Source organism: Martes martes (assembly GCF_963455335.1).
Source record: "Martes martes genome assembly, chromosome: 11".
Lineage (NCBI taxonomy): Eukaryota > Metazoa > Chordata > Mammalia > Carnivora > Mustelidae > Martes > Martes martes.
The window spans coordinates 21,811,874-21,834,618 of record NC_137899.1 but is presented as its reverse complement, the minus strand read 5'-3'; the positions used below and the strand labels follow the sequence as shown (position 1 = coordinate 21,834,618).

At 49.2% G+C, this 22,745-nt stretch overlaps 1 protein-coding gene across 3 annotated transcripts in view; it reads right to left on the bottom strand.

Annotated features, from left to right (window-relative positions):
- Positions 1-384: 384 nt before the first annotated feature.
- The window catches only part of ATXN7L1 (ataxin 7 like 1), a gene marked incomplete at its 5' end in the record, with an annotated part of 239,365 nt that continues 217,004 nt past the window's right edge, over positions 385-22,745 (bottom strand). Inside the window, 6 exons of one of the 3 annotated variants that reach the window (XM_080817907.1) lie at positions 1,277-3,556; positions 5,138-5,212; positions 8,036-8,975; positions 11,488-11,793; positions 13,236-13,357; positions 16,987-17,179. In XM_080817907.1, coding sequence (XP_080674033.1) covers positions 3,515-3,556; positions 5,138-5,212; positions 8,036-8,975; positions 11,488-11,793; positions 13,236-13,357; positions 16,987-17,179 — 1,678 coding nt within the window. In that variant the 3' untranslated portion in view covers positions 1,277-3,514. Of the gene's footprint in view, positions 587-1,276; positions 3,557-5,137; positions 5,213-8,035; positions 8,976-11,487; positions 11,794-13,235; positions 13,358-16,986; positions 17,180-22,745 lie in introns of those variants that run through there. The other 2 variants (XM_080817908.1, XM_080817905.1) reach the window with 2 other exon arrangements.

Here is a 22,745-nt window from a genome sequence, read left to right as displayed (position 1 = left end):
AGTATCAATGGATACATGTTTGTTCTTTCCTTTTAAAACTGTAAGCCGTAGAATTTACTATTTACACCTACTTTAGACATTTATTCTGCTTACAACATCACAGGCATGGAATGACTTCTATCCGATAGTGCTAATACGTAAAGGTGCGGGGACGAAGAAGGAAAATACTTAGTGTTACAAAATATGGATCGTAGAAAAGAAACCCACTCCACAAGTGTGGCGTTTGTTTAGAATGTTGGGACATGCTTTCTCCAAAATTCTTCTGGAAAAGGTTCTAAAATCGATAGTAGGAAAGGACAAATGAGCAGGTGCAAATTCTCGTCTGTGCAACAACAGTTATTGAATATACCCCATGACTGACCAGCTACGTAAAACCCACAGAGTTTTGTTAAAGTGCCATGGGCCGACAGCATAACAAAATAGAAGGTGTAAATAGAAAATTTCTTTTTTTTTCCTTTTTTAAAACAAGAGTTCACTGAGAATCAGCAATAATAGAATATGCTGTAGAAACTATTCTCTACAAAGGTTGATCAGCGTTATTTACAATTGGTACATTGATACAAAAGAAGGCATACAAGTTATCCAAGTCGCGTTTTTTTTTTTTTTTTTTTTTTTTTTTTTTTTATGGCTGACAGGTCTATGCATTGTGTTATGCTTAACAACCAGAGCTTTCGAGCCTCTATGGCTGACGACAAGTCATGAGATCTTCAGGCAAATGAAGATGAAAGGGGGGGGAATGGTGTGTGTGTGTGTGTGTGTGTGAGCGCGCACGCGCGCAGTCAAGGGTCTGGGGCGGGATGCGCAGAACAGAAGTACCCAAAGGGTCTCACCCTAGTAATGCTTTATAGGCTGGTCCAGTCGAACTCCGTTAAAACAAACCCAAAGAAAACCTTTTATTTGCATTCCATTTTTCAAGCTCTAAGTTTTTAATACATCATTATAAAGTAAACCTGTGGTTGACTGTGAAGGAAGAAACACCGTGGGTTTTCCCTTTTTGCTCAGTTTTCCAGAAATGTCCTCACCTTGGTCAGAGCCAGTCTTTCACCAAGTAAGCAGCATTCGGTGGGGAGCCTCTTTATTCCAGCTTGCAATTCAAGACGCAGACAGCTAAAATGTTTAAGCCTACTGAATTGCTCCTTTCGTCCCTGTCGAGACATTATTTCTCAGAAGCAGCCACTTAATCTCTCAACCATTGTTTTCCCTCTTTTGAGTGTAAGAGTTTATAAATCAGAGGGTTATTTTGTTGCTGAGATTTTTTTTTGTTATTTTTTTTTTTACTCCTGCAAGTTTTACAACTTAAAATAAATTATAAAAAAACAACAGACTTCTAAAACCGAACGAGACAAAAATTGTGCAAAAATAACAAAGATATGTACATACTTTTCAGTCTGAAGAAATGTACAATAAAAACATAATTCAAAGAACATTTTAAAAATATAAACATTGCTTAAACTTTCCTACGTTTCATATTGTTTCTGAAACTATTCTGGTCAGTTAGCTCTGTAATATAGTAAAACATAAATTATTACAAAATTAACACTATAAAAATTTACTTTAAGAATATCTTCTAAACTTTTTTTCCAAAGGGTCTAACCTGTTTATAATTTCTTAAACATTTTATAAGTCTTAAAATCTGCCTTAATTTTTTTTTTAAAAAAGAAAAAGTAACCATCTTCCCTTCAATTTGTAGTCTCTTTTTCTCAAGACGTAAATAAACCGGCATATAAGTGCACTTTTAACACTGTAGAAATTAAAATGAAATCATCTGAACTAATGTCCTGGTACCTAATATCAACTCCTGATTTTTAAAAAAATCTTCATTTTATATTAAAAATTTTAGGAATCCTATAAGAAACACGGTCAGTGCAATTCCATTGATACAAATCTCTCCATTTGCCTCCCGTCTTCGCGAAATCCAACGTGGTGAAACGTAACAGTAGTCTGATCTTTGGGTTGTGGGGATGGGAAGAAAAAGGGAAACTTCAGGGTTGGGATGAAGGTTTGGGTCCAGCTGCGAAACTGGCATTCATTTCTGATTTAGGGATGAAGCAAAACTTCCTGGTCTCTCTTGCTACTGTATCGTATACAAAATTTCATGATTAATAGCACAGGATGCCTATTTCATATTGTGAATTCCTTTCCTGATTACCATTCCGTAATACAGCTTGTGGTTATTGCTATTTCTTTTAAAACTCCAGTGTGAACAGTTGCAGAGCTGTGGGGCTCTAGCTTTTCTCTTCCCACGCTTCCAGACAGCTCTGCACTAAGGGGTAGGTAGCTGGGCTGACCACACCTCCCTGGGGTGGCTGTGTCCAGGCTGGGGCTTGGGATAGCCTAGCACAAGCTGACTGATGGGTGTGCTGACTGCCCAGGACCCTGGGGCCGGGGTCTCCGAGGTGGGAGGGTAGGGCTAGAAGTTACTTATTCTCCCAGGTGTCTATTGCTTAACCCTTCATGGAAGTTTGTCCTCAGACCCTTCCTGCACGCCCAGCCCTGCTTCTACTCCTCTTGCCTAGCCCCGGAAGGCAGCTTAAGAACTTGCACCGTGGAAGCTGTGTCTCAAGCCCTTGAGGGACCTCCTGGGGTCTCGTGCCCTTCCTCCTGGGATTTCTCCGCGTCTGGTTTGCCTGGCTTTGGCATCCTTGAGGACCCGCACCCTGGAAGGGATTCTGCCGCACAGATGCCTAACAAGCTCATATTATCAGTCACTGGCTTTCCTCTATCTTTTGACAGGTACCTTCCCCTATGCAGAAGCTCTGCTTCTTGTCACCTTCCAGGCCCATTCCAGCCCCTGTCCCTGACCCAGTAGCTCCTCTCTGAGCTGCACAGCTGGACAGTGGTATCGGCTAAACGACATAGTGCAATGGCCACTCTTCTCGGTTTTGCTCATAGCATCTGGCTCCCGCAGTGCTGGTGCAGCGCAGAATCCTGATGAGCGTGCTCAGCCTTCACGAGGCTCCCTGCTCTCAGCGCCCCAAACACAGGCTCTTCCCCAGGAGAGCCCCACCCCCAGCACACTGTTCAAGGGGGAGCCGGCTCCTTCTGCATGGCCAGTGAGGACCCGGTGAACGGCAGGTGGGAGGGGACGCAAGGGACGGGTGGGAGAGGTCGAGGAAAGGAGCACCACGTGCTCAAGTTCAAGAGTTTCAGACAATGCCAACTGAGAGCGGACATTGGGCCATGTCTGCGCTCGTGGCTGGAGCGAAATGATGGTGCAGTAGCAGCATGGGAAGCTACAGGGGCGACCCCGAACTTGGAAGAACGTATACACAAGGCAAATGAAAGAACCCAAACAGAACACTGGTATTGTTTTCTGTAAATCTTAAATTCACGTTCTTTTGCCTTTTGTTCTTTCTTCAAAACTAAAAACTGGTCAATTAAAAAAGGAAGAAGAATGGCCCGAGCTACAGTCACGGCGCAGGAAACACTCTCCCCGGCTGCGTGCTCCCCTCCCTCCTCCTCCCACCTTGGCCAGGCGGCCAGGCATTGGTTTCCAAGTGGCTTCACAGTCTTGTTATGGAAGAGTCCTTATCCTGCCCGTTCGGTTTGTGGTCTTCTAGGAAAGAAAAGAAAAGCTCGTTTCAAAACCGTACACTTGGGATGACCCGCAAGAATTCAAGAACAGAGAGGCTCAGTTTTCACGGCTGTGATACAGAACCACCTTGGGCCCAAGGTCACGGTGAAAGGCATGTGAGGCGCCGGGTGTGGAGGGCTGTGTGCACCTGTGGCCACGCAGATCCTCTCTGTGGGGGAAGACACAGGGACACATCTCCTGGACATGCATGGTGGGGGTCCCCTCCTACAGAGAGATCTGGAATAATGGGCCCATCTGTTTTTTTCCTCTCTTAATTCACCTTCTCCTACCTAACCTGTAGACCACAGGAGAATTCTCTAAGGAAGACGTCTAATACCGGGTTAAGCACAGAGGCTTTGGGTTCAAGTTTCTTAGCCTCTCCCTCCGGGCATCTTCAGCCTATAACATGAGGATCATCATTTGTCCCTCATACAGTTGCTACAAGGGTTATATGTATGAAATGTATGCAAAGGGCTCAGCATAGCACCCATAGAGAAAAGCCTCAACAAATGCTATTTTATTACTACTACGTCTGTTAAGGGTGACGACGTAGCCAACAGGTGCACTGTGCAACCTGTGGAAGAGGCTGGTCACAAACAGGGGCAGGTTACCAGGGCATAGATGACTCCGCCCCCCGCCCCCGCCCCAGCACAGAGGATAGGCTGCGGGTCCTCAGGCACAAAAAGTGACTTAAATTAGTGGAGACGATCCTTGATCTAGGGATACAAAAACTATTTTCCCATAATCTTCACTCAAACACTACCCAACACTGGTGGAGAAACCCCCAAAGGCCAAAATGCAGGCATACTGCAATCTGGTATCTACAAAACCTCTGCAACATTGAAAATGATGTAACATAGCCGTGCGTGTATTTTTTCCAGTCACATAGAACACACTTCACCCCACCGCCTACTCTCCCTGGCCTCCCTCAGAGGCACACACATACTCCACTGGAGAAAATCATCTGTTTGCTGACTACTCTCGTGCTTTGAGTTTGTAGAAATTTCTAGATCCACCTGGAATATTCCTACCATGAAAACATATCTTGAATAGCAGCCACAGCTCACCAGAGGCCTTGAGAAAGGACTGATGGATCAGTGCCCTGAGCAAGGCCTTCTGGTCAACACCATTCATTTTCACGATAACCTTAGGAGGTAGGCGTCACCTTTGCCACTGAACAGATGAAAACACTGAGACTCAGAGAAGGAACCTGCTTAATATCACACAGCCGCGATTAATAATCGGGGCTAAGACTTGCAGTGTTTGGTCTGTGTCAGGCATTTTCTAGAGGGCTTATGCGGATAAATTAATTTAGTCCTCACAAAAGCCATATGGGGTAGGGGCCATTCTGATCCCCCTTGTGGGTGAGGAAACTGAAGCACAGAGAAGTTAAGTAACTTAGCCAACAACGCACAGCTACTAACAAGAAGGCCAAGCTCTGGAAGCCAGGAAGCTACGCTCTTAACTGGAGCTGAGGTGAGTCAGGGTCTGCCCCAACGCCCTCGCTCCCTCTGCTGGTGACCCCGTGTATTCCCCCCCACCGCCCCTTCCCAGTTAACTTACCGGTCGGCTGTGTCCTGGGCTGGATATGCTTGAAGGACTGGATTGTGACAAAGCTAGGCTGCTATTTTTCCCGACCTGAAAGACACCAGCGAAGTCCCGCTCAGATCCACCAGCCAGCCTGCTGCGAGAGACCCCCGGTATCCGGCGCCGCCCGGGGTGCAACAGCGCCCTCCAGCGGTGAGCCGCTCGCATTTCCATCTTAGATGGCGGAGAAGACGCCAACGGCTCTGGGGACACCCTGAGGACGCCCTTCCCATCCCACAGGGAAAGCGGAATAGAGGGTAACTCCTAATTCTCCTTCCCAGATGTAGCCGGTGAGTTTCAGGGGTGAGGATGAAGGCGTCTGGCGAGAGCCCTCGCCCCTCCTGGGGGTGGGGGGTGGCACTGACCCCCGCAGAGGCCCCTGCTTCTCCACCTCTGACCTCCCAGACCGGTCCCAGACCTGTCTTGCTCCCAGCCCAGACTCCCTGGGACTAGCTCAGGATAGAAGCTTGCCTCTCGTTCTGGCTGCGTTTTCCTGGCCACCGGACCCAGCGAACACCGAGCTATTCTTCAGGAAACTAGCCAAGTGAGGGGGCGGGGCGGCTGTGGGTGTGGCCGCCTGGCTCCTCCCCTTCCTCTGCTTCCTGGGTGCGCAAGTGGTGGGCGGGTTCCTCAGGTGAGTACCTGCCTACAGGCAGCTCCTTGGGCCTATAAAGAGCTCATCCTCTCTGTTAACTCACCTTTGCAGAAAGACGTCTGCCTTATACTCGCAATCTTGTTTTTTGTTCAATTTAATACCTCTGTGAGAAATTCTGGTCTTACACCTACCAGATACAATTAGATAGATCTCCACTTGGTTCCCAAAGGACGTTTACCCTGCCTTTCTCAACCTAGGTCATGCGTCTCCCAGTCTCCTAAAAGAATCCACACAGATTGCAAAGGCCTTTCCCCAGCACTTGGACATCACCGGGGGTGACCCTAGACAAAGGCTTTTCTAAATGGCCCGGTGATAAGCACTCGGGTGTCCCTCGCATCCGAGAGCCAGTGCGGTTTAGACCCGAGGCAGCTGTTCAAGGCATCAGCTTTTTTGATTTCCCTCTTGATAGATGCTCTGGTAGAGACCTGTCTGTTCCTTTCAGCCCTCGCTTTGACTAATTCATTGTGTTAGCTAAACATTTCTTACGGTCCTGCTGACCCAAGGGCAAAGAGGACATCGCTGACTCAGTACAGAGACATTCCCTGAATACAGAGGCATGGAGGTTAAGGGCCCAGACTCCAGAGCCAGACTGCCTGGGTTTAGATCTCTGCCCCACTATTTCCTTGCTGTGTGACTTTGGGCACGTTGTTTAACCTTCCTGTGCCTCGGTTTACTCATTTGTAAAATGGGGGGTAAGGTAATAATTAAGTGAATGGATATATCTGAAGTGCTTGGAACAGAACTCATCCCCCTAAGTGTTGGCGCCTAAAGCTTTATCTAAAACGGGTGCCACTAGGGGGCGCCTGGACGGCCTGACTGTTGCAATCTGAATCTTGCAGGAGGGATCTCCGGGTTGTGAGTTCAAGCCCCCTGTTGTCAGAGTGGCCTGGAACCCAATGCAGTGACACCCCTGACCTGCTGACTCGGTCTGCATCTTAATAAGAACCTCCACTCTGCTCCAATACACAACCCTAGGGAATTCCTGTTACGCATTCAAGTTCAGAAAGTGCTGGTTCTGCTCTTCATCATCCTGAGGCCTGAAGGTGGCCTGGACCAGCAGTGTAGTCTTGGGAGAGGGCCTTGTGGGTGCTAGCCCGCCTCCCCTACACGCCTGGGGGTGCGGGGTCAGAAGAGTGGGACACCTGCCGCAGCTGCAGACGGGTGTGAGTGTCCCGGGCTCCAGCGAGAGGACCTACATCTCCCCCGGTCTCACCTTGGCCTCAGTGTGCAGCTTGTCTGGCCCTTGGGACCCAAACGGGCTGTCTCTCATGTGTCTATTTGTGATTTATGAATCCCCCTCAAGATGCTCTCTTCGTGGAGTTTTAACAAGCCTCATATAATCATGACATAAAACATTAAAACATCTGTTTAACAACGAACTCTTATCTCTCCGAAGTCCTCATCCCCACAAAGGGATGGGCTGAGGGTCCAGCCCACTTAATTCTAAACCTGGGCAGCTGCAGCCCACCGTCCGGGCTGTGGGGCTCGGCTCTGAGGCAAGCCTGGGAGTGTGGCCCTCTGCCACCTCTACCCTCTCCTGGACGCCCAAGCAGCAGCACCAGGAGAGGGTGGGGCCTCTCCAAATAGCACCCCCCCCACCGGAAAAGACCAGGCTTGAGGATGCCTGAGCCTGGACTCTTCTCGCCCCATCTTCCCGGGCTTCCTCACTGTACACCCTCCTACTTGCATAGCGGCATCACTGGACACGTCTGTGCCGGCTGGGGTGAGAAGTGGGAACGCTCAGGCACCCGGGGGACAGCAGCACCAGCCACCACATCCCAGGTAGGGCCCTCCCACCCCCGCACCCCCGCCTATCACTGAACCTGCCTGGGCTTCTGGCTCTTCCTCGGGGGCTTCCCAGAGATCAGATTTAATGCAATCGTCCTCAGAGCTCAAGATACAGAAGAGACAGACGTGGCGGGGGAACTCAGCATCCCCCCGTGCCTCACTTTCCTCATCTGTAACGCAGTGATAACAAACGCACCAACCGCTCTGGGTGGCGGGGTTTAAACGAAGTGGTATTTGCACAGGGCTTCGAATGGCCCAGCACACAGCGACAGCCGCCTAAAGTATGTGTTCACTAAACCATCCTCAGAACAGAGGCTGCTCTGGTCTTGACCTGAGCCGCCCGGCTCAGCAGGGGCGCTGTCCAGCCCGCTCAGTCCCCCAGAGCCCACAAAGGCAGCGCCAGGAGGCCCCCAGAAGCACGGGTCCCTTACCTGCCGAGAGGAGGTGCTGTTAACAGGATCGGGCACCGGTGCGAGAAGGCTGGGAGGGTTCTTTTTGTGAACGCTATTCATACCAGGCATTTTAGTGATTTTACAGGCTTTGCTACTAGAACTCGAGTTCTTACGCTTTTTTCCTTCTGATTTGTCAAAAGAGAGGGGCAGCGAAGACACGGCATTGTGTGAGGCCAGAGAGAGGTCCCCTGCAAGGGAGGGCACAGAGAGGGGACAGGAGTCACTGCTGCCGCCCACCGAGCCCACGTGTCTCACTATATCCGCGGGGCCGCCGGGCAGCGAGGTCCGTCCTGAGGGCTCCAGTTTGGCACTGAGTGGGCTCACCCCATTGTTTGAGTTGTGCACAGACAGACTGTTATAGGGAGGGGCCGCCTGAAAGGAGTTCAAGGCTGAACTGGCATTCAAGACACAGTTCTTTCTGTGGGGCCCTGACAATGGAGACGAGAGGGATGTCGGCAGGGTTAATGAGGAGGAGGAGGAGGAAGTCGAAGGCTGCGGCTTCCTCTTTTTGTTACTTGGAGACTCGTCGCTACGGGCGGACAGGTCTTTGACTTTTGAGGATTTGCTGGTTTTGGTTTTGGATGGCTTGTGGGATGGGGAAGGGATGACGGCTGGTATCGGGGACACGGCGGGTGGGGCCTTGAAGGTTGAGTCCATGATGCTGAGGGTTGCAGCCACATGGGGGAAAGCTGTGGTGTGTGACATGAGGGCACTCGGGTCCGGCGACGCCACAAAAGGTGCGTTTGAGAGCATGGCTGATGTCATTATGTAGGAAGAGGTGAGTCTCGAGCTGATGGGAGCTGAAGGAAGATACACGGCACTGGGGTTGTTGAAAGGCTGGGAAACGGATGCTGGAACGGGGGTGGTGATGTGGGCTGCTGGCGAGGGCATGGGGCTATCTGCCGCAGGAGGGATCTTCCTAAACATGAGAGAAGAGTGAAAGAGAAACCGTGAGAAACAGGCTTGGCAGCGCTCCAGAGGCTCGAGCACGTGTGAGCGGCAGGGCTCCACGGAAACCCCGGGTCGAACCACACTATGGAAGATGAAGCCTTGAAGGATGGCGGACTCTGAATTATGGCCCTTCCCTGCGGTTCCCCCCATTGCAACAGCCAGCAACCTAGTCTGAGTCACTTCAGGTTCTCAGATCCTTTTCTCCATGCTTGGCTACCTGATAATGGCCGATTTGGGTTCATGAATAAAGGCGAATGTTACTTAGAATCAAAATTTCCCCGACAGTGTTCTCTCTCTCTCTCCCTCTTTTTTTCTTTCTTTCTTTTTTTTTTTTTTGGCAGTGATGACGGTGATTTTTAATGAGAAGCAGTCATTTCACAGGTAGGTCCTGGCTTGACGTAAGAAGTGTGAGGACAGGGCTTTGCCACCTGTACCTGGGGGGACAGCCCTGCACACTGCCTCTCGGGGCTTCCCAGCCCCTCCTGTCCTCTGCCCACCCCTACCCTGCCTCCCCCCTCCACTGGCAGGCCAGCATCCTCTTGCCTTTGCTGTCTGCTGCCTCCGCTTTATTCTGCAGAGAGGCATGAACACGTGAGCTCGGGGCTGGGGCTGCCGGCTCCGATTTATTCTTATGCACCGCACCCAACCTCAGCTCTCACTCTGAGGAGCTATGATGGGGGTGCGGCGGCCCTCGCACAGGTCTTCGCGCCCCTGGGTTAGAATGAGGTGAGAGGACAGTGACCCCCCATGGATCCCGACCAGGGGGTCAGGAATTTCCAGTTTGTTCTGAAGACAGATGCAGGATATGGGCACAGGAAAACACAAGGGGTGGGGGTGGGGGGGTTCTTCCAGGAGGTTGGGGAGCCCAGGCCAGCACCAGGTGGCGGGTCACTCTTGAGGCCATCCTGTCAACTCCGTCGGTTGACTCTCACCTCCAAACCATGGTTGGCTCGGTGTCGCCGCTATTCTGGGAACTGGGAGGGGCACAGGGGCCTTGGGGTCACCCTTTGTTCCTGATTTTTTTGGGGGGGCAAGAAAGGATACTGACCTCAGGAGCCAGGTGAATATTTTCAAAACAGTCGCTTTCCTATCTTTCCCCTCGCTCTCCCCTCCCCGCTTCCTTGGAAATCATTTTCGGGGTGGCCGAGTCCCCCCCGCCCCCCCAGCAGTCAGGAATAGTGCTCTTTCTTTGAAAGCAGCACTGGCAGGTGGGGAGACTTGGGACCTGCACCCCCAGGCTTCTAGCAGGTGTGAGATGGGGCCTCTCGAAATTCCTTGGCTCCTTGGCCACCCTCTCAGCTGGAGCAGCAGGACAGGGTGCCCCTGGACTCCCCAAAGAGGCCCCACCGAGGAGGACATTCCTCTCCTAGAGCTGCCCTGAGGACTCGGTCTTCTGCCTGCAATCTGGTGGAGCTTACGGCTTCCATCTTTAGGGTGGAATCCAGAGGAATCCTTGAATACAGAAGCAGCACAGGGTCCTTGAAAACATCAGACCAAACGGATCAAATATAAGAGAAAATATGTTGCCAAATCCACTGTGGCCGTGATGGCGTTCGAAAATCTACCTTTTCTTAAGCCCAAAGGACATAAAAGGTCCTGTCGGCACCCAGCCAGGGCTCCTCAGTACTTGTTGCAATGAACCGATGAGTGAATGAATGGATGGATGGATGGGAGGGTGGACAGGTGAGCGGGTGAGTTCTCAGCAGCAACGTTACTATGCATGCGGGGAAGGGACTCCCAGGAGAGCAGACCCAGGAGGCCTGGACACGCCCCTCAAACTGTCTGGCAGGCACAAGCCGCCCTGCCGCTTTCGGGAAGACTTCTCAGGCTTTGTGGGCTTAGCACGCTCTCCCTCTCCCTGCCCGCTCCGTCTTTCCCTGACTCCAGTTTCTCACAGCTAAAGTAGGGACAGAAATACATGCGGGCAGAGGTTTGGCAGTGACTTGTTAACAAATGTTATTTACAGATACCAGATGGCTCCTTTAGAGAGGACCCCGAGCAATGGCCTTAACTGGGATCGACTCTGAATGCCCCGATTTGTAACTTTCCCACTGAGTCACGTGAGTGTGTTTTGACTTGCATGGACAAGCAGGGCTGGAGTCGTCCGTCTTACCCGGGACACTCGGGACAGGGGTGGGGGTGGTGGATGCTATTTTCCTCATCTACTTTCTGTCCCTTGTCTTCTTTTCCCCAGTAACCCTAAGTGGAGGGCAGAGGCAGAGGAGAGAGAGGGCAGGGGTGAAGCAGGGCGAGGGGCATGTGGTTAGGCTCACTGTCCCGGGAAGCCCCTGCCTCCCCGGCTCGACAGTTTATGTGTTTTTCTAGGTGGATGGCAGTGGACTTCAGCTCTGCGGGCTGCGCCCTGGTTTCAACTTTGCACGCTGGCCTAGGAAGTCCCGTCCAAAAGCCCACAGATGCGAATAAATTACGGACAGCGCCCCTCCTCCCCTGCCAGCTGGCACGGAGCTCCAGATGCTGACCTGGCTGAAAGAGAATACTGTGTTGGCGTCTCCTGATGCAGAGTTAAATGCTTGTTAAAGAAAAAAGAGTCTTGGCCGTTCCTTTTCTTCCTAATGTCTTCCACGCCCCCATCGGCTGCCATGCCTCCAGGTTCGGGCCCGTCGGGGCCTGGGGTTGGGGCAGCGAGGCTGAGAGGGCAGCGGGGTGCTACGCTCTCCAGAGTTGACACCCAGGCAGCCCCAATGTTGCTCAGTGACAGCAGATTGGTTAGGCAAGTCCTGAAAAGGGGGGAGGGACCTGACGCCCTGGGGCTCGGGTTTCTGTGCCTGAGGAGGAAAGGAATATGGAGCTTGAGCTGACAGGACACCAGGTAGCGCAATACAGATCAACACATTCCTTCCACGTGTCCGGGATTTACACTTCCACCACACAGGAGCGCAAAGAGCTGCGGGAACCCCCGGGGGGGCTGCCATCTTGGGGGAGCAAGCGCACCAGGGTCAACCACCCAAACACCGGGAACCCAGGAACCCCACATGCAGCGCCCAGGGGCAGCTGTTTAGGGCGGTCACAGGCAGACATCGAGGGTGCCCTTCAGACACACCGAGCTGTCACTTCAGTGAGAAGAAGCGATAAGCTTCTCTTGTGGCCCTTGCCTATTTGGTAATAAGTGTCACCAAGGAGTCCACCGGGACAGCGGCCCGCACACCCCGCGGGACTGGCTTCTGCTAGAAGGTCGGGTCTGGAGGCTCTCTGGGCATCGCAGTGGAAAGGGGCTGAGGGACAGCTGCCTGGGACAAGGGTCAGCTCTGAATTCTGTTCCCGCGTCCCCCCACCACATCCTCCCATTCTCAGGAACGCCTTCCCGCCTTTCCCCGGCTTCCCTGGGTGGGGTTTGGGATTCACCCGTGGCTTTCCTGACCCACCTGGGCCCAGCCCTGCGGCGTCCATGACTCTAGTGGATTATGATGTCCTAGGGGCTCACTTGTGTGGGAGTGGGGGTGCGGGCTGGCCGTGCATTCGTGCATTCTCGAGGGGCCGGCACAATAGCCCCTTAGGAGCTGGTCTAGCTTGTCATTCTTTCACAAGGCATTTGGCTAAGGCAGGAAGTTTCCTCCCCTTTTTTAATGAGTCTCCTGTTAAGATGTAAATACATCGGGAGGTGCTGGAGAAGAAAGGGGGCTCAGAGAAATGGAACATAAGCTGGGGCAGGGGGGCAGAGAAGTACAGGGAGAGGTGAGGAGAGAGCTCTAGCCAGGCGGGAAGGGCCAAAGACAAGCTTAACCAACTTCCAACATCACTCAGGACCTGCCCTGTTGGCCGCCATGCGTATTTTTCTCACAGGACATTAAACAATTAGAAATTGGTCCATAACCATTGTGAAAATTTTAGTATCAACACTGTAGCATTAACATTACAGACGGGAGGCATATTCTTAGTATCCTTAGATGTTCTTAGTCATAGCAAAAAGGCCCTTTAACAGTCTTAAGTAGACGAGATCTTATCTAATGCCTTTTTCACTTCGTTTAGAAGATTACCAACTCAGAAATGACCTCCAAAGAGGACAAGGCATACCACACGTCGTACGCGTCTCTCAGAAACTGTGGGAAAGCCATTAAGAAGACCTGGTATTTATGAATTAAGCAGGGATCCCGATTTCAGAATCATTTTGTTCCATGAAAAGTCAACTACCACATTCATCCAGAAAGCTAGGGTTCAGACAGTCTCGGGGCAGCTCTGAGCGTATATTGCACAAAAACGGCTCACTTACTTCCACATCTGTGAATTCAAGTGTTTTTCTACCATGGAGTTTAGTGCGAATCGAAAACGATCCCATCTTCTATCAAACACATAGTACCCTCGTCCCATGAGGCGACTCCCGAATGAGCAAAACTGTGAGGGGAAAAAACATTTTAATTTTGATTGCAGGTTAATAAGCTAATATAAACCATGCAGAGAAAAATAACATTTGCACAAAAACACACAGGGGTACAATTTTACTCAAAATAAAGAAGCAAATAGTACTGAAGCCAAAAATATTTCTGTGGTGCTCTCGTCTGTGCTCTAGATTTTCTGCAGAACCTCGTGTTAGGACTTGACAGTAGTGACATTCAACTTTCTGTGGCCCTGAGGGCTACCTTCTCTACACCCGGGATCGAGCCAGTATTATAGGTTAAAAACAAACACACAAACCAAACCAAACCAAACCGGCAGTGGGGAGGATTTTTCAGCACTGTCTGCTTATGGTATATCATCCGTCTTCTCCAGGGACTTGGTGGTTCCCTGTTCCTCCCTGCAGTAATGGACACTGCTTTGTCCTGACACAGTCCACCAACTGGTCAGAGCTTTCCCATCTGTTGCCAACAGAGCCATTTTACTTCCAGGGAGGCTTTAAACTCCTTCCTTCCCCAGTTCCGACGTCATGTCCACCTCTCCGCACTTTAGGCTGCCCTGTGACACATCACCGTCACCATGCTTCCATTCATGCTGTTCCCTTGGCTTGTTCATGCTGTTCCCTCTGTCCCCTGTCTCCTTCCCTCTTCTCCTGAAGTCCCAATTCTCCCCTCCCCCAGAGGCCTAATCAAGACTCTCATTTCCAGTGGCCCTTATGTGACCAGCCTCATGCCTCTAGCTCCCACCGCATACCTATCACATGCATTATTACATGTCACCTTGGAATTGGCTGTTTTATGTTCTATGTAAATAATATCTATGGGCCTTGCTTGAATTTAAGTGTATAAAGGCTGGAAGCCTTGTTCTCTTCTTCCTCCTCAGTGTGAGGATGGCAGGGAAGAGATCTGGGATAAAGAACGGATTGCAGAGACAAGGTCCGACAAAATGGTTTTTAAAGCAAATCGTCACATTTAAAACATGGGGCCGAAGTATGTGCAGTAAGATGTTTAACGAACGTCACTGGATTACGATGTTAGGGCAACCAAAAGACCTGCAGACAGAAATTCCAGAAGCGACCTCTGAGAAGGTGACATTTGGATGGTCTAGAGCTCAGGCGAGTCTGCAGAAGGCTCTCTAACTCAAATACAGCTTCTCCCCCTTCCCCAGACCTCCTGGCAGCTCCCTGGCCTCCATCCCAGACACAGTGCTGGCTTTGGCACTCGTTCCACAAACCCTTCCTGGAACCAGCCTTTGGAACGGTTCTCAGGAGGAAATGCAAGACCTTGCTTTTGTTTTGTTTCTGCTTGTGTTTTGGGGGCTTTGCATGAAAATTTTGTCACCCATCAAATCTGGTAATCCTGATGAAAAACTCTTTCCTGCACTTTCCTATCAAGTGCTTACGGACGGAGCAAGAAAATAAACAAAAGGGATTCTCCAACGTGGAAGCCGATCCCCAGCAGCATGTGGGAGCTGTTCCAGGTCTAGACATCTTTTCTTCCTTCGTCCCAGTTGCTAAAGACACCCTGAGTGACCGTTCATGACAAAAAATGATTTAATGTATCAATTGACCATGAGGAAGAGGACAAAGCAAGGAAACAGTCCATGGGCTTTCCATTTAAATCAGCAAAACATGAAGGGCACACAAATCCGCCATGCCCAGAGTTGAGCTAAGCCACTGGAGCCGGGCAGCCTGTCATTTGGACAAACATCCCGTGCTCTGGAGTCTGGCCTTCTGGTAGAGCCCAGGCTCCCTTTCAGACTCGGAAGCTGGAGGCTCCCTATTGTCTTTGCTACCCGTGTGTCTCTAATTAAATACCAATGCAAGGTTAACGCCCGAGAGGCTCCTGTTCTCTGCCGCCCATCGTGCCTTAGATGGCACTGCGGGTCCTCACTGTCCCAGCCACCGCGGCTGGCTCCGCTGCCAGCCCACCCATACTTCTCCCCCCACCTTTTCCTGCCTAATGGAGCCGCCCTTCTGTTCCGGTATCTGACATGGTACAGGGAGTAGGGAATGGGGTGGGGGTGTGTGTGTGTGGGGGTCCCTTCCCAGAACCTGGAGATGAACCATGGCTACTTCTGTCCTGCGTCACTGCAATACCCTCGTCCTGAGCCCCCAGCTGGTGCAGGGTGGGCTCGTCACCCTCTTCTGCTGGACGGAAGCAGGTGCCTGCTGGGGGAGCTCACCGGAAGCTTCCCTTCCTTAAGAAATGATCTAAGATAGCACCTTAGAAGAAGACTCCCTTTTTGTTTGTCCCCTTCTGGCCTTTGGAGAATGCCAGGGGGTGAGGGTGTGACATGGGAGCTGTCACAGGCACAGGGGACCGTGGATGACAGGCAAAGAGGCTTGAGAGATTCTCGATGAGTAGCACCATATTACAGAGGTGCTGAACCAAGGAGGCAACCACCTACCTCTGGACCTCTTGTTCCATAAGATGAACCAATGACTGTGTGTATACACTGTACACGAGTTCGGCGTTCTGTTCCTGCTGTCAAAGGCATTCCTCCCCGTCCCTATTTCTGCACTGTCAAAGCAGCAAAGTCTCAGGGTGTTGGTGAACCACAGGTCACCATCATCCCCAGAAACGGGAAGTAAATGTGGCCTTTATTCATCACACAGATAGAAGGGAGGAGGGACTCACTCTATCTTGTAGCAGGACTAATTGTTTTTTAAAAAAGATTTTATTTATTTAAGTAATCTTTAAATCCAGTGTGGGGCTCGAACTTCCAACCCCGAGATCAAGAGTCACATGCTCCACTCACTGAGCCAGCCAGTGCCCCAGTGCAGGACTGATTCTCCCTACACAGCCCCTGACATCTAGGGATAGTCAAAGGAAACCTTGCAGGGCTCCAGCTGGGACCAGAGCAAACGGGCCATGGGGTCCCACGTTCCAGGCCCCCCTGAATTTGGCTCCGTGATGGTAGCCAGGAAGTCCCTTCTTAAGTGCTTGTAGGGCAAATGGAAAAAATGGCTTCAGCTCATGCCTCCTGACACTTCCCACCTCGATTTCAATGACCTTTTGAACTGTCGAAAGAAGACTCTTTCAAGGAATTGGACTTTTTAACCAGTGATCGTGCTGATGAGTAATGTTTCCTCCTCTCTTTGCATGCACACACACACACACACACACACACACACACACACACACACACATTCTTTCTGTCAGTTCTGATGCCATATGGTCATACTTACTTATAACAATAAAATTCAGAACGAAGAGGGGAGAAAAGCAGCTAGGGCTGGCACCTGGCATACTTCTAAGACAGACGGTTTCCAAAGCAGGTGAGCTAGACGGACTCTGGAAACCAGAGGCTCCATTCTGAGCCGGGTACGGCCGCAAGGTCAGCTGCCCAGCGCACCATTTCTCAGGCCTTCTCGCTTCAAGGTGGACCACGGCTACTCAGATGTTTAAAGGATTATAACCAGGTGGGAGCCCTGCCCTTTCCTTCTGTGATGTTCAAGGGTAAACTGAAGGCAGTCATTCAACCTCAGGGTAAACCTTTCCATCAACCACTGTTCCGGCAGCCTCTCCCTAGGAATGCGCTGGCCGGCAGGCTCACCTAAACGCCTGCAGGGCACCGGGGGGGGGGGCGGGGGTGGAAAACGCATGGGTGGAAACACAGTGGCCTACCGCAAGCGGTCTGGGGTGGTGGGTAGAGAAATGACAGTCTAACTTCTCGGGTTCGTCAGCTCCATCCATCTCCCCTTCATCACTCGACAGCCGGCTGGTGAGGTCCCCTCCGGCGGGGGGCAGGGGGGGCTCCGGGCCGTAGCCGCTGTGGTTTGAAGATGTGCTGCTGCTGATGCTATTTGCAGAAGACGGTCTGAGGGCAAGAGAGAACGGACAGAATGAACTTGGCGGAGGGAGGAAGACCCACTGGGTTGAAGGGAGCTCCGAAGGCAGACTGATCCGCTCTCTCTCGATACATCAAGGAAGGCGGGCCAATGGTAAATTTACACGGGGGAAAACTTCAGGCTGAGAGCAGGTAGGGATCAACAAGCTTTCTACAGTGATCCAGGGGTGCTTACGCTCTGCCCTGCTTAAGTCCAGGCACCAGGGAAAACTCCAACGATGTAAGTAGAACATAAAATACAGTAAGAGAGAATTAACTTAAAACCGGTCTTCTAACGAATTGTTATAATAACTCATCTGTGTTTGCATGTAAGTAATTTGTACTCGTCATGTAGCTGCTTCTTCCTGAAAGTGGAACCTGACAGGAAGATCAACCAAGTAAACAACTTCAAACCAATCACTGAAATACCAGTCACAAGGGAAGATGGCCCCACACTTGGTTTTGGCTACTAAACTCCAGCTTTATGAAATTAACACACTGGCATGAAAAAAGCCTTTGTCCCATTGATAGGGCACAAGTCTCTTACCCCACAGTTAGATCTGTTTCTCCCCCGCCCCCATTTTTTTTTTCTTTTTTTAAGTAAGCTCTACACCCAATGTGGGGCTTGAACTCATGACCCTGAGAACAAGAAATGCATGCTCACCAATGACCCACCAACAGAACCAGCCAGGTGTCCCCAGATGTGTTTCTTTTTTCTTTTCTCTTCCTTTTTAAAGATTTTATTTATTTATTCGAGAGAGAGAGAGAGAGGAAAAAAAAAAAAGCACTAGCTGGGGGGAGGGGCAGAGAGAGAAGCAGACTCCCTGCTGAGCAGGGAGCACAACACAGGGCTCTATCCCAGGACTCTGGAATCACGACCTGAGCCAAAGGCAGATGCTCAACCAACTGAGCCATCTAGGAGCTCAAGGTGGGTGTCTTAGTATCAAGCCACATGTTGTTTAATCGTATCTTCTGAGGATGAATGTTTCCATTTAACTTTTGACAAACCACTAGAACCACAGGCTGGCATGGCTGGCCTACAGTAGGTGCTGCAGAACTGTGTTTCTCGCTGAAGGAAAGAATGCGTTCCCTGTGTATGAACAATCCAGCAGATCTCATCTGGATGACAGCTAAGCTTGAAAACAATGTCGCAGGAGGAAGTACCACGGGTTTCACGAGCAGTGAAAAACCAAAACAAGGAGAAAGGAAAAACAAACCAAACACTTCGCTATCAGTGAAAGACTTAAAGGAGGAATAGTCAGAGTTAGCTATCAGTTGTTTTTCCTGCTTCTCCACTTTCAGAAGGTGATTGACTGGGGAGAAATACAGGGAGAAAAAGAAGTTTGGGAGGAGAAAAAAAATCTAGATCCTTTATTTAAAAAAAGATTTTATTCATTTAACAGAGCAAGAGAGAGAGAGAGAGAGAGAGAGGGTGCAGAAGCAGCGGAGCAGCAGGCAAAGGAAGAGGGAGAAGCAGGATCCCTGCTGAGCAGGGAGCCTGATACGGGACTGGATCCCAGCACCCCGGGATCGGGATCTGAGCCAAAGTCAGACGCTTAACCGACCGAGCCACCCAGGCACCCCAAAATCCAGATCCTTAAAAAAAATGGGCTTTCTGCATTCTGCTCTCCCTTCTCCCTCATTTTCACTCTCAATGCTGTCCAGGGGTCAAACAGCTAAGTTCAAACCGATCCTCGAAACAGTCCTTTAAAAGCAAAGCCACAAAGGTGGAAACAATCCAAAAGTCCATCAATAAATAGATGAATGGATAAAACATATTTATGGTATAGCCATACAATGGACTATCAGTTAAGTCCTAAAAAGGAAGGAAATCTGGACACACGACAACACAGATGAACCTTGAGGACCTGACACTGAAATAAGCCAATCACAAACGACGAAGATTGTATGATTCCACTTATGTAAGATACCCACAGTAGTCACGTTCACAGAGACAGGAAGTAGAACAGTGGTTACCAGCTATTGGGGTTGGGTGCAGCGTCTCAGTACGAGATGACAGAAAGTTCTGGAGATGGATGGTGGCGACGGTAACGCCACGACGTGCATGTCCTTAAGCCACGAACCTGTACACTTAGAAATGACTAAAATGGTAAACTACACCTTACGTATATTGTCACACACACACACAAAATCCACAAGAAACCAAAAACAAGGCCACAGGTAGTTTTGCAGTGTCACTATAACAACTTTGTTGGTGTGACAATTCATTGACCATCACCTTCCTGTATTTAAGAAAGCAAAGATGCCATTCATTCTGTACGTTCCATGTGTATCGTCCAGAGAATACATCACCTCAGGTGCACTCCTAGATGCCTACTCTCCTGTATCAGAAGGGGCAACAACATTATTGCCTACTTATAGCTGGAGACCCAAACACTGAAACAATTTTGATAATGCTGAAACATACAAAGACAGAAAATGGCACCCATAATCCTGCCACTCAAGATCAAGTGTTATTACCATTTTGATTTATATCCTTCCAGATTTCTCTACTGTGCATACACGGCACATGCGTTTTTAAGCAAGAACTGGATCGCACCGTACATACTATTTTGAGATGTGCTTTTTTTCCCCCAGCCTAGTGATGTTGTAGAGATCTTTCAACGTGTAGAACTATATCATCATTTTTTAAAAAAGATTTTTATTTATTTTTTTGACAGACAGAGATCATGAGTAGGCAGAGAGGCAGGCAGAGAGGAGGGGAAGCAGGCTCCCTGCTGAGCAGAGAGCCCGATGTGGGGCTCGATCCCAGGACCCTGAGATCATGACCTGAGCTGAAGGCAGAGGCTTTAACCCACTCAGCCACCCAGGCACCCCTATATCATCATTTTTAATATTCCCCAATATTCCATAGTAAGGATATATCATAATTTACTTAACTAGTCTATTGATGGACATTGACATTTTTTCCAAAATTTCTAGCAGGCTCTTTTTGAGGCCTTCTCCATGGTGATAGGGCCTCCTTGTCCTGCAGGAGATAAAAGTGAGCTGGATTTTGTTAAGTGTGATTAATAGCATTTTGGTTTTACAGGAAAATATCTTTACTTTTTAAAGATGCATTTGGAAATCTTTAGAGGTGAAATGCCATGTTATCTACAATTTACATCAAAATGTGTCACCAGAAAATGTAGATAAAGTAAATATAATAGCAAGATGTTAATATTACAGCTGTTAAAACTATGTATGCAGGGGTTCATTTTATTATTCCTTCTGCTTTTCTGTACATGGGTAAAATTTCATAACAAAAAGTAAACAACAACAACAACAACAACAGAAAAAAACCAGAAAGCAAGCTACTAGTACAGATACGTATAAGGAAGTAGTTGAGGAACTTCCTGTTATATGGGCCACATGGATTGAACACACTTATCTCCTAATCCTCCCAAAACACTACTAAAATCACAGTAAAGGGATCAAAAAGGCATGGCCCCGAAGAACAAAGACATCAGCAGAAATACAGAGATCCTTATGGTAGTTACTCCCCAGCCTCCATTTAACCCCTAAACCAATAATGGAAATCTCATTCATCCGGCTAATGATTGGTTTGGAAAAGGGCAGGAGAAATACATAAACATTTTTTTCTGGGGGGTGGTTGCAAAGATTTTTCTCACTTTTTTTTTAAGATTTTATTTCATTTATTTGACAGACAGAGATCACAAGTAGGCAGAGAGGCAGGCAGAGAGAGAGGAGGAAGCAGGCTCCCCACCGAGCAGAGAAACCGATGCGGGGCTCCATCCCAGGACCCTGGGATCATGGCCTGAGCCGAAGGCAGAGGCCTCAACCCACTGAGCCACCCAGGAGCCCCGATTTTTCTCACTTTCAAAATGAGACACAAGGAAAAAGTGGTCTCCACCTTCTTCTGGATGTCTCTGAAAGTGCAGCTGCCATCTTGCTACACATTTTGAAGACGAAACTGGAAGACAGAAGAGGATGGAGTGAAAGAAAGGCAGGGAGCGAGAGCTGGTTCCTCATCTTTGGGGACTGGTACCCTTTCACCTCTGGACTTCTTGTCCCGTGTGATAAGAAAATTTTTAATTATTTAAACATTTAGGAAGACTAGGTTTTCTGCCACTTGCACCTGTAGCATCCCAACTGATGCAGTGAACGTGAGACATGAAGATATTTTCAGAATACAGAATGTGTCTGCAGAAGTGTTAAACGCAGGGCAAGGAGCTGACCTACCACAAAACCTCTGAGAAGCAGGGCATCTGGAGCTACCTCAAGCTGCAAAGGTCATGGGTGAGGTGAAGGCTAAACTTAGTGGGTAAGTTGAAAGTCTTCCCGTGTGGTAGCTGGACCCAAAGGTCAACACTAGGACCTTCCACAGCCAGATGACTCACCATTGCCCCTGCCAGGTCCCACCCCTTCCAATCAACTCTCCAACAAGAGAACAGAAATTTACTCTTCAGAGAAAATGAACTGGAGAGACCCTAGATAAGGGGCTGCCAGGCTCAGCAGAGATCAGGAGAGGGGCACAGGGCAGGAAACAAGGTGACCATCAGCTTTCTCTAGTCAAATCCTTAGTGGGCACTCCCCAGAATGCCTATCACTGGCACATCAGCAGGGAGGAGTCTTTTACCCTGAGAAACTGAATGGCTTTGGAAAAAAGGATTCCAGATCTTGCCTTTGGGAATCCTCTAAAGAAAGGCTGATTGGTGATCTGATGACTTTTTTGTTGACAGTCCCACACAAAGACTTCCAATCAGTGCGTTAGCACTTCTCTTCTAAATGTGAATGGTTAGGGATCACTAAACATTCCTGGAACATCTCCATAATGAGACCGACCAGCCAAATATCAAACGCATGAACACACACATGAAAGAAATGAAGATGATGAAGTAAAGAGGAAAAAATTTAAAAACCTACCTTAAAGATATTAGAATGGTTTTAACTGCAAAGTGATAGTAACTTGTAGGATATTATAAGAAGCAGTCATAGGATAGGGGTGCCCAGGTGGCTTGGTTAAGCTTTGAACTCTTGATTATGGCTCAGGTCAGGATCTCAGGGTCTTGAGATCAAGCCCCACATGGGGTTCCTGGCTCAGTGGGGAATCTACCTGACCTTCTCCCTCTGCCCCTCTCCTCACCTGCACATTCTCTTTCTCTCTCTCTCATAAATAAATCTTAAAAAAAAAAAAAAAGAAGCAACTGTAAGAAGTTCTTTTTATATAAGAACCAGATCCCAAAGGTTTAAAAAAGTAAATCATAAATTGGTTATTTCATATACAGTTTTGAAGGTAAAATAAAAGAAAAATTTTTAGAAAGAATAACAGGAGATTAAGAAATAACAGGAGAAAAGAGATAAGAGAAGGAAAGATCAGAGCAAAAGGTCCAACATCTGACTAATAGGAGGTCAATGAAGAGAATAAAGACAATAGTGGGAAGAAAATTAGCCAAGGTGTAACACAGGAAATTATCCCTGAGATGGGTGTTCATAGACTGCAAGGATCTACTAAGTACCCAGTACTATGAATGAGAAAAGACCCATACTGAATGATCCCTGTGAAACTTCAGAGCCCCAGGTCTCAGAGATTAAA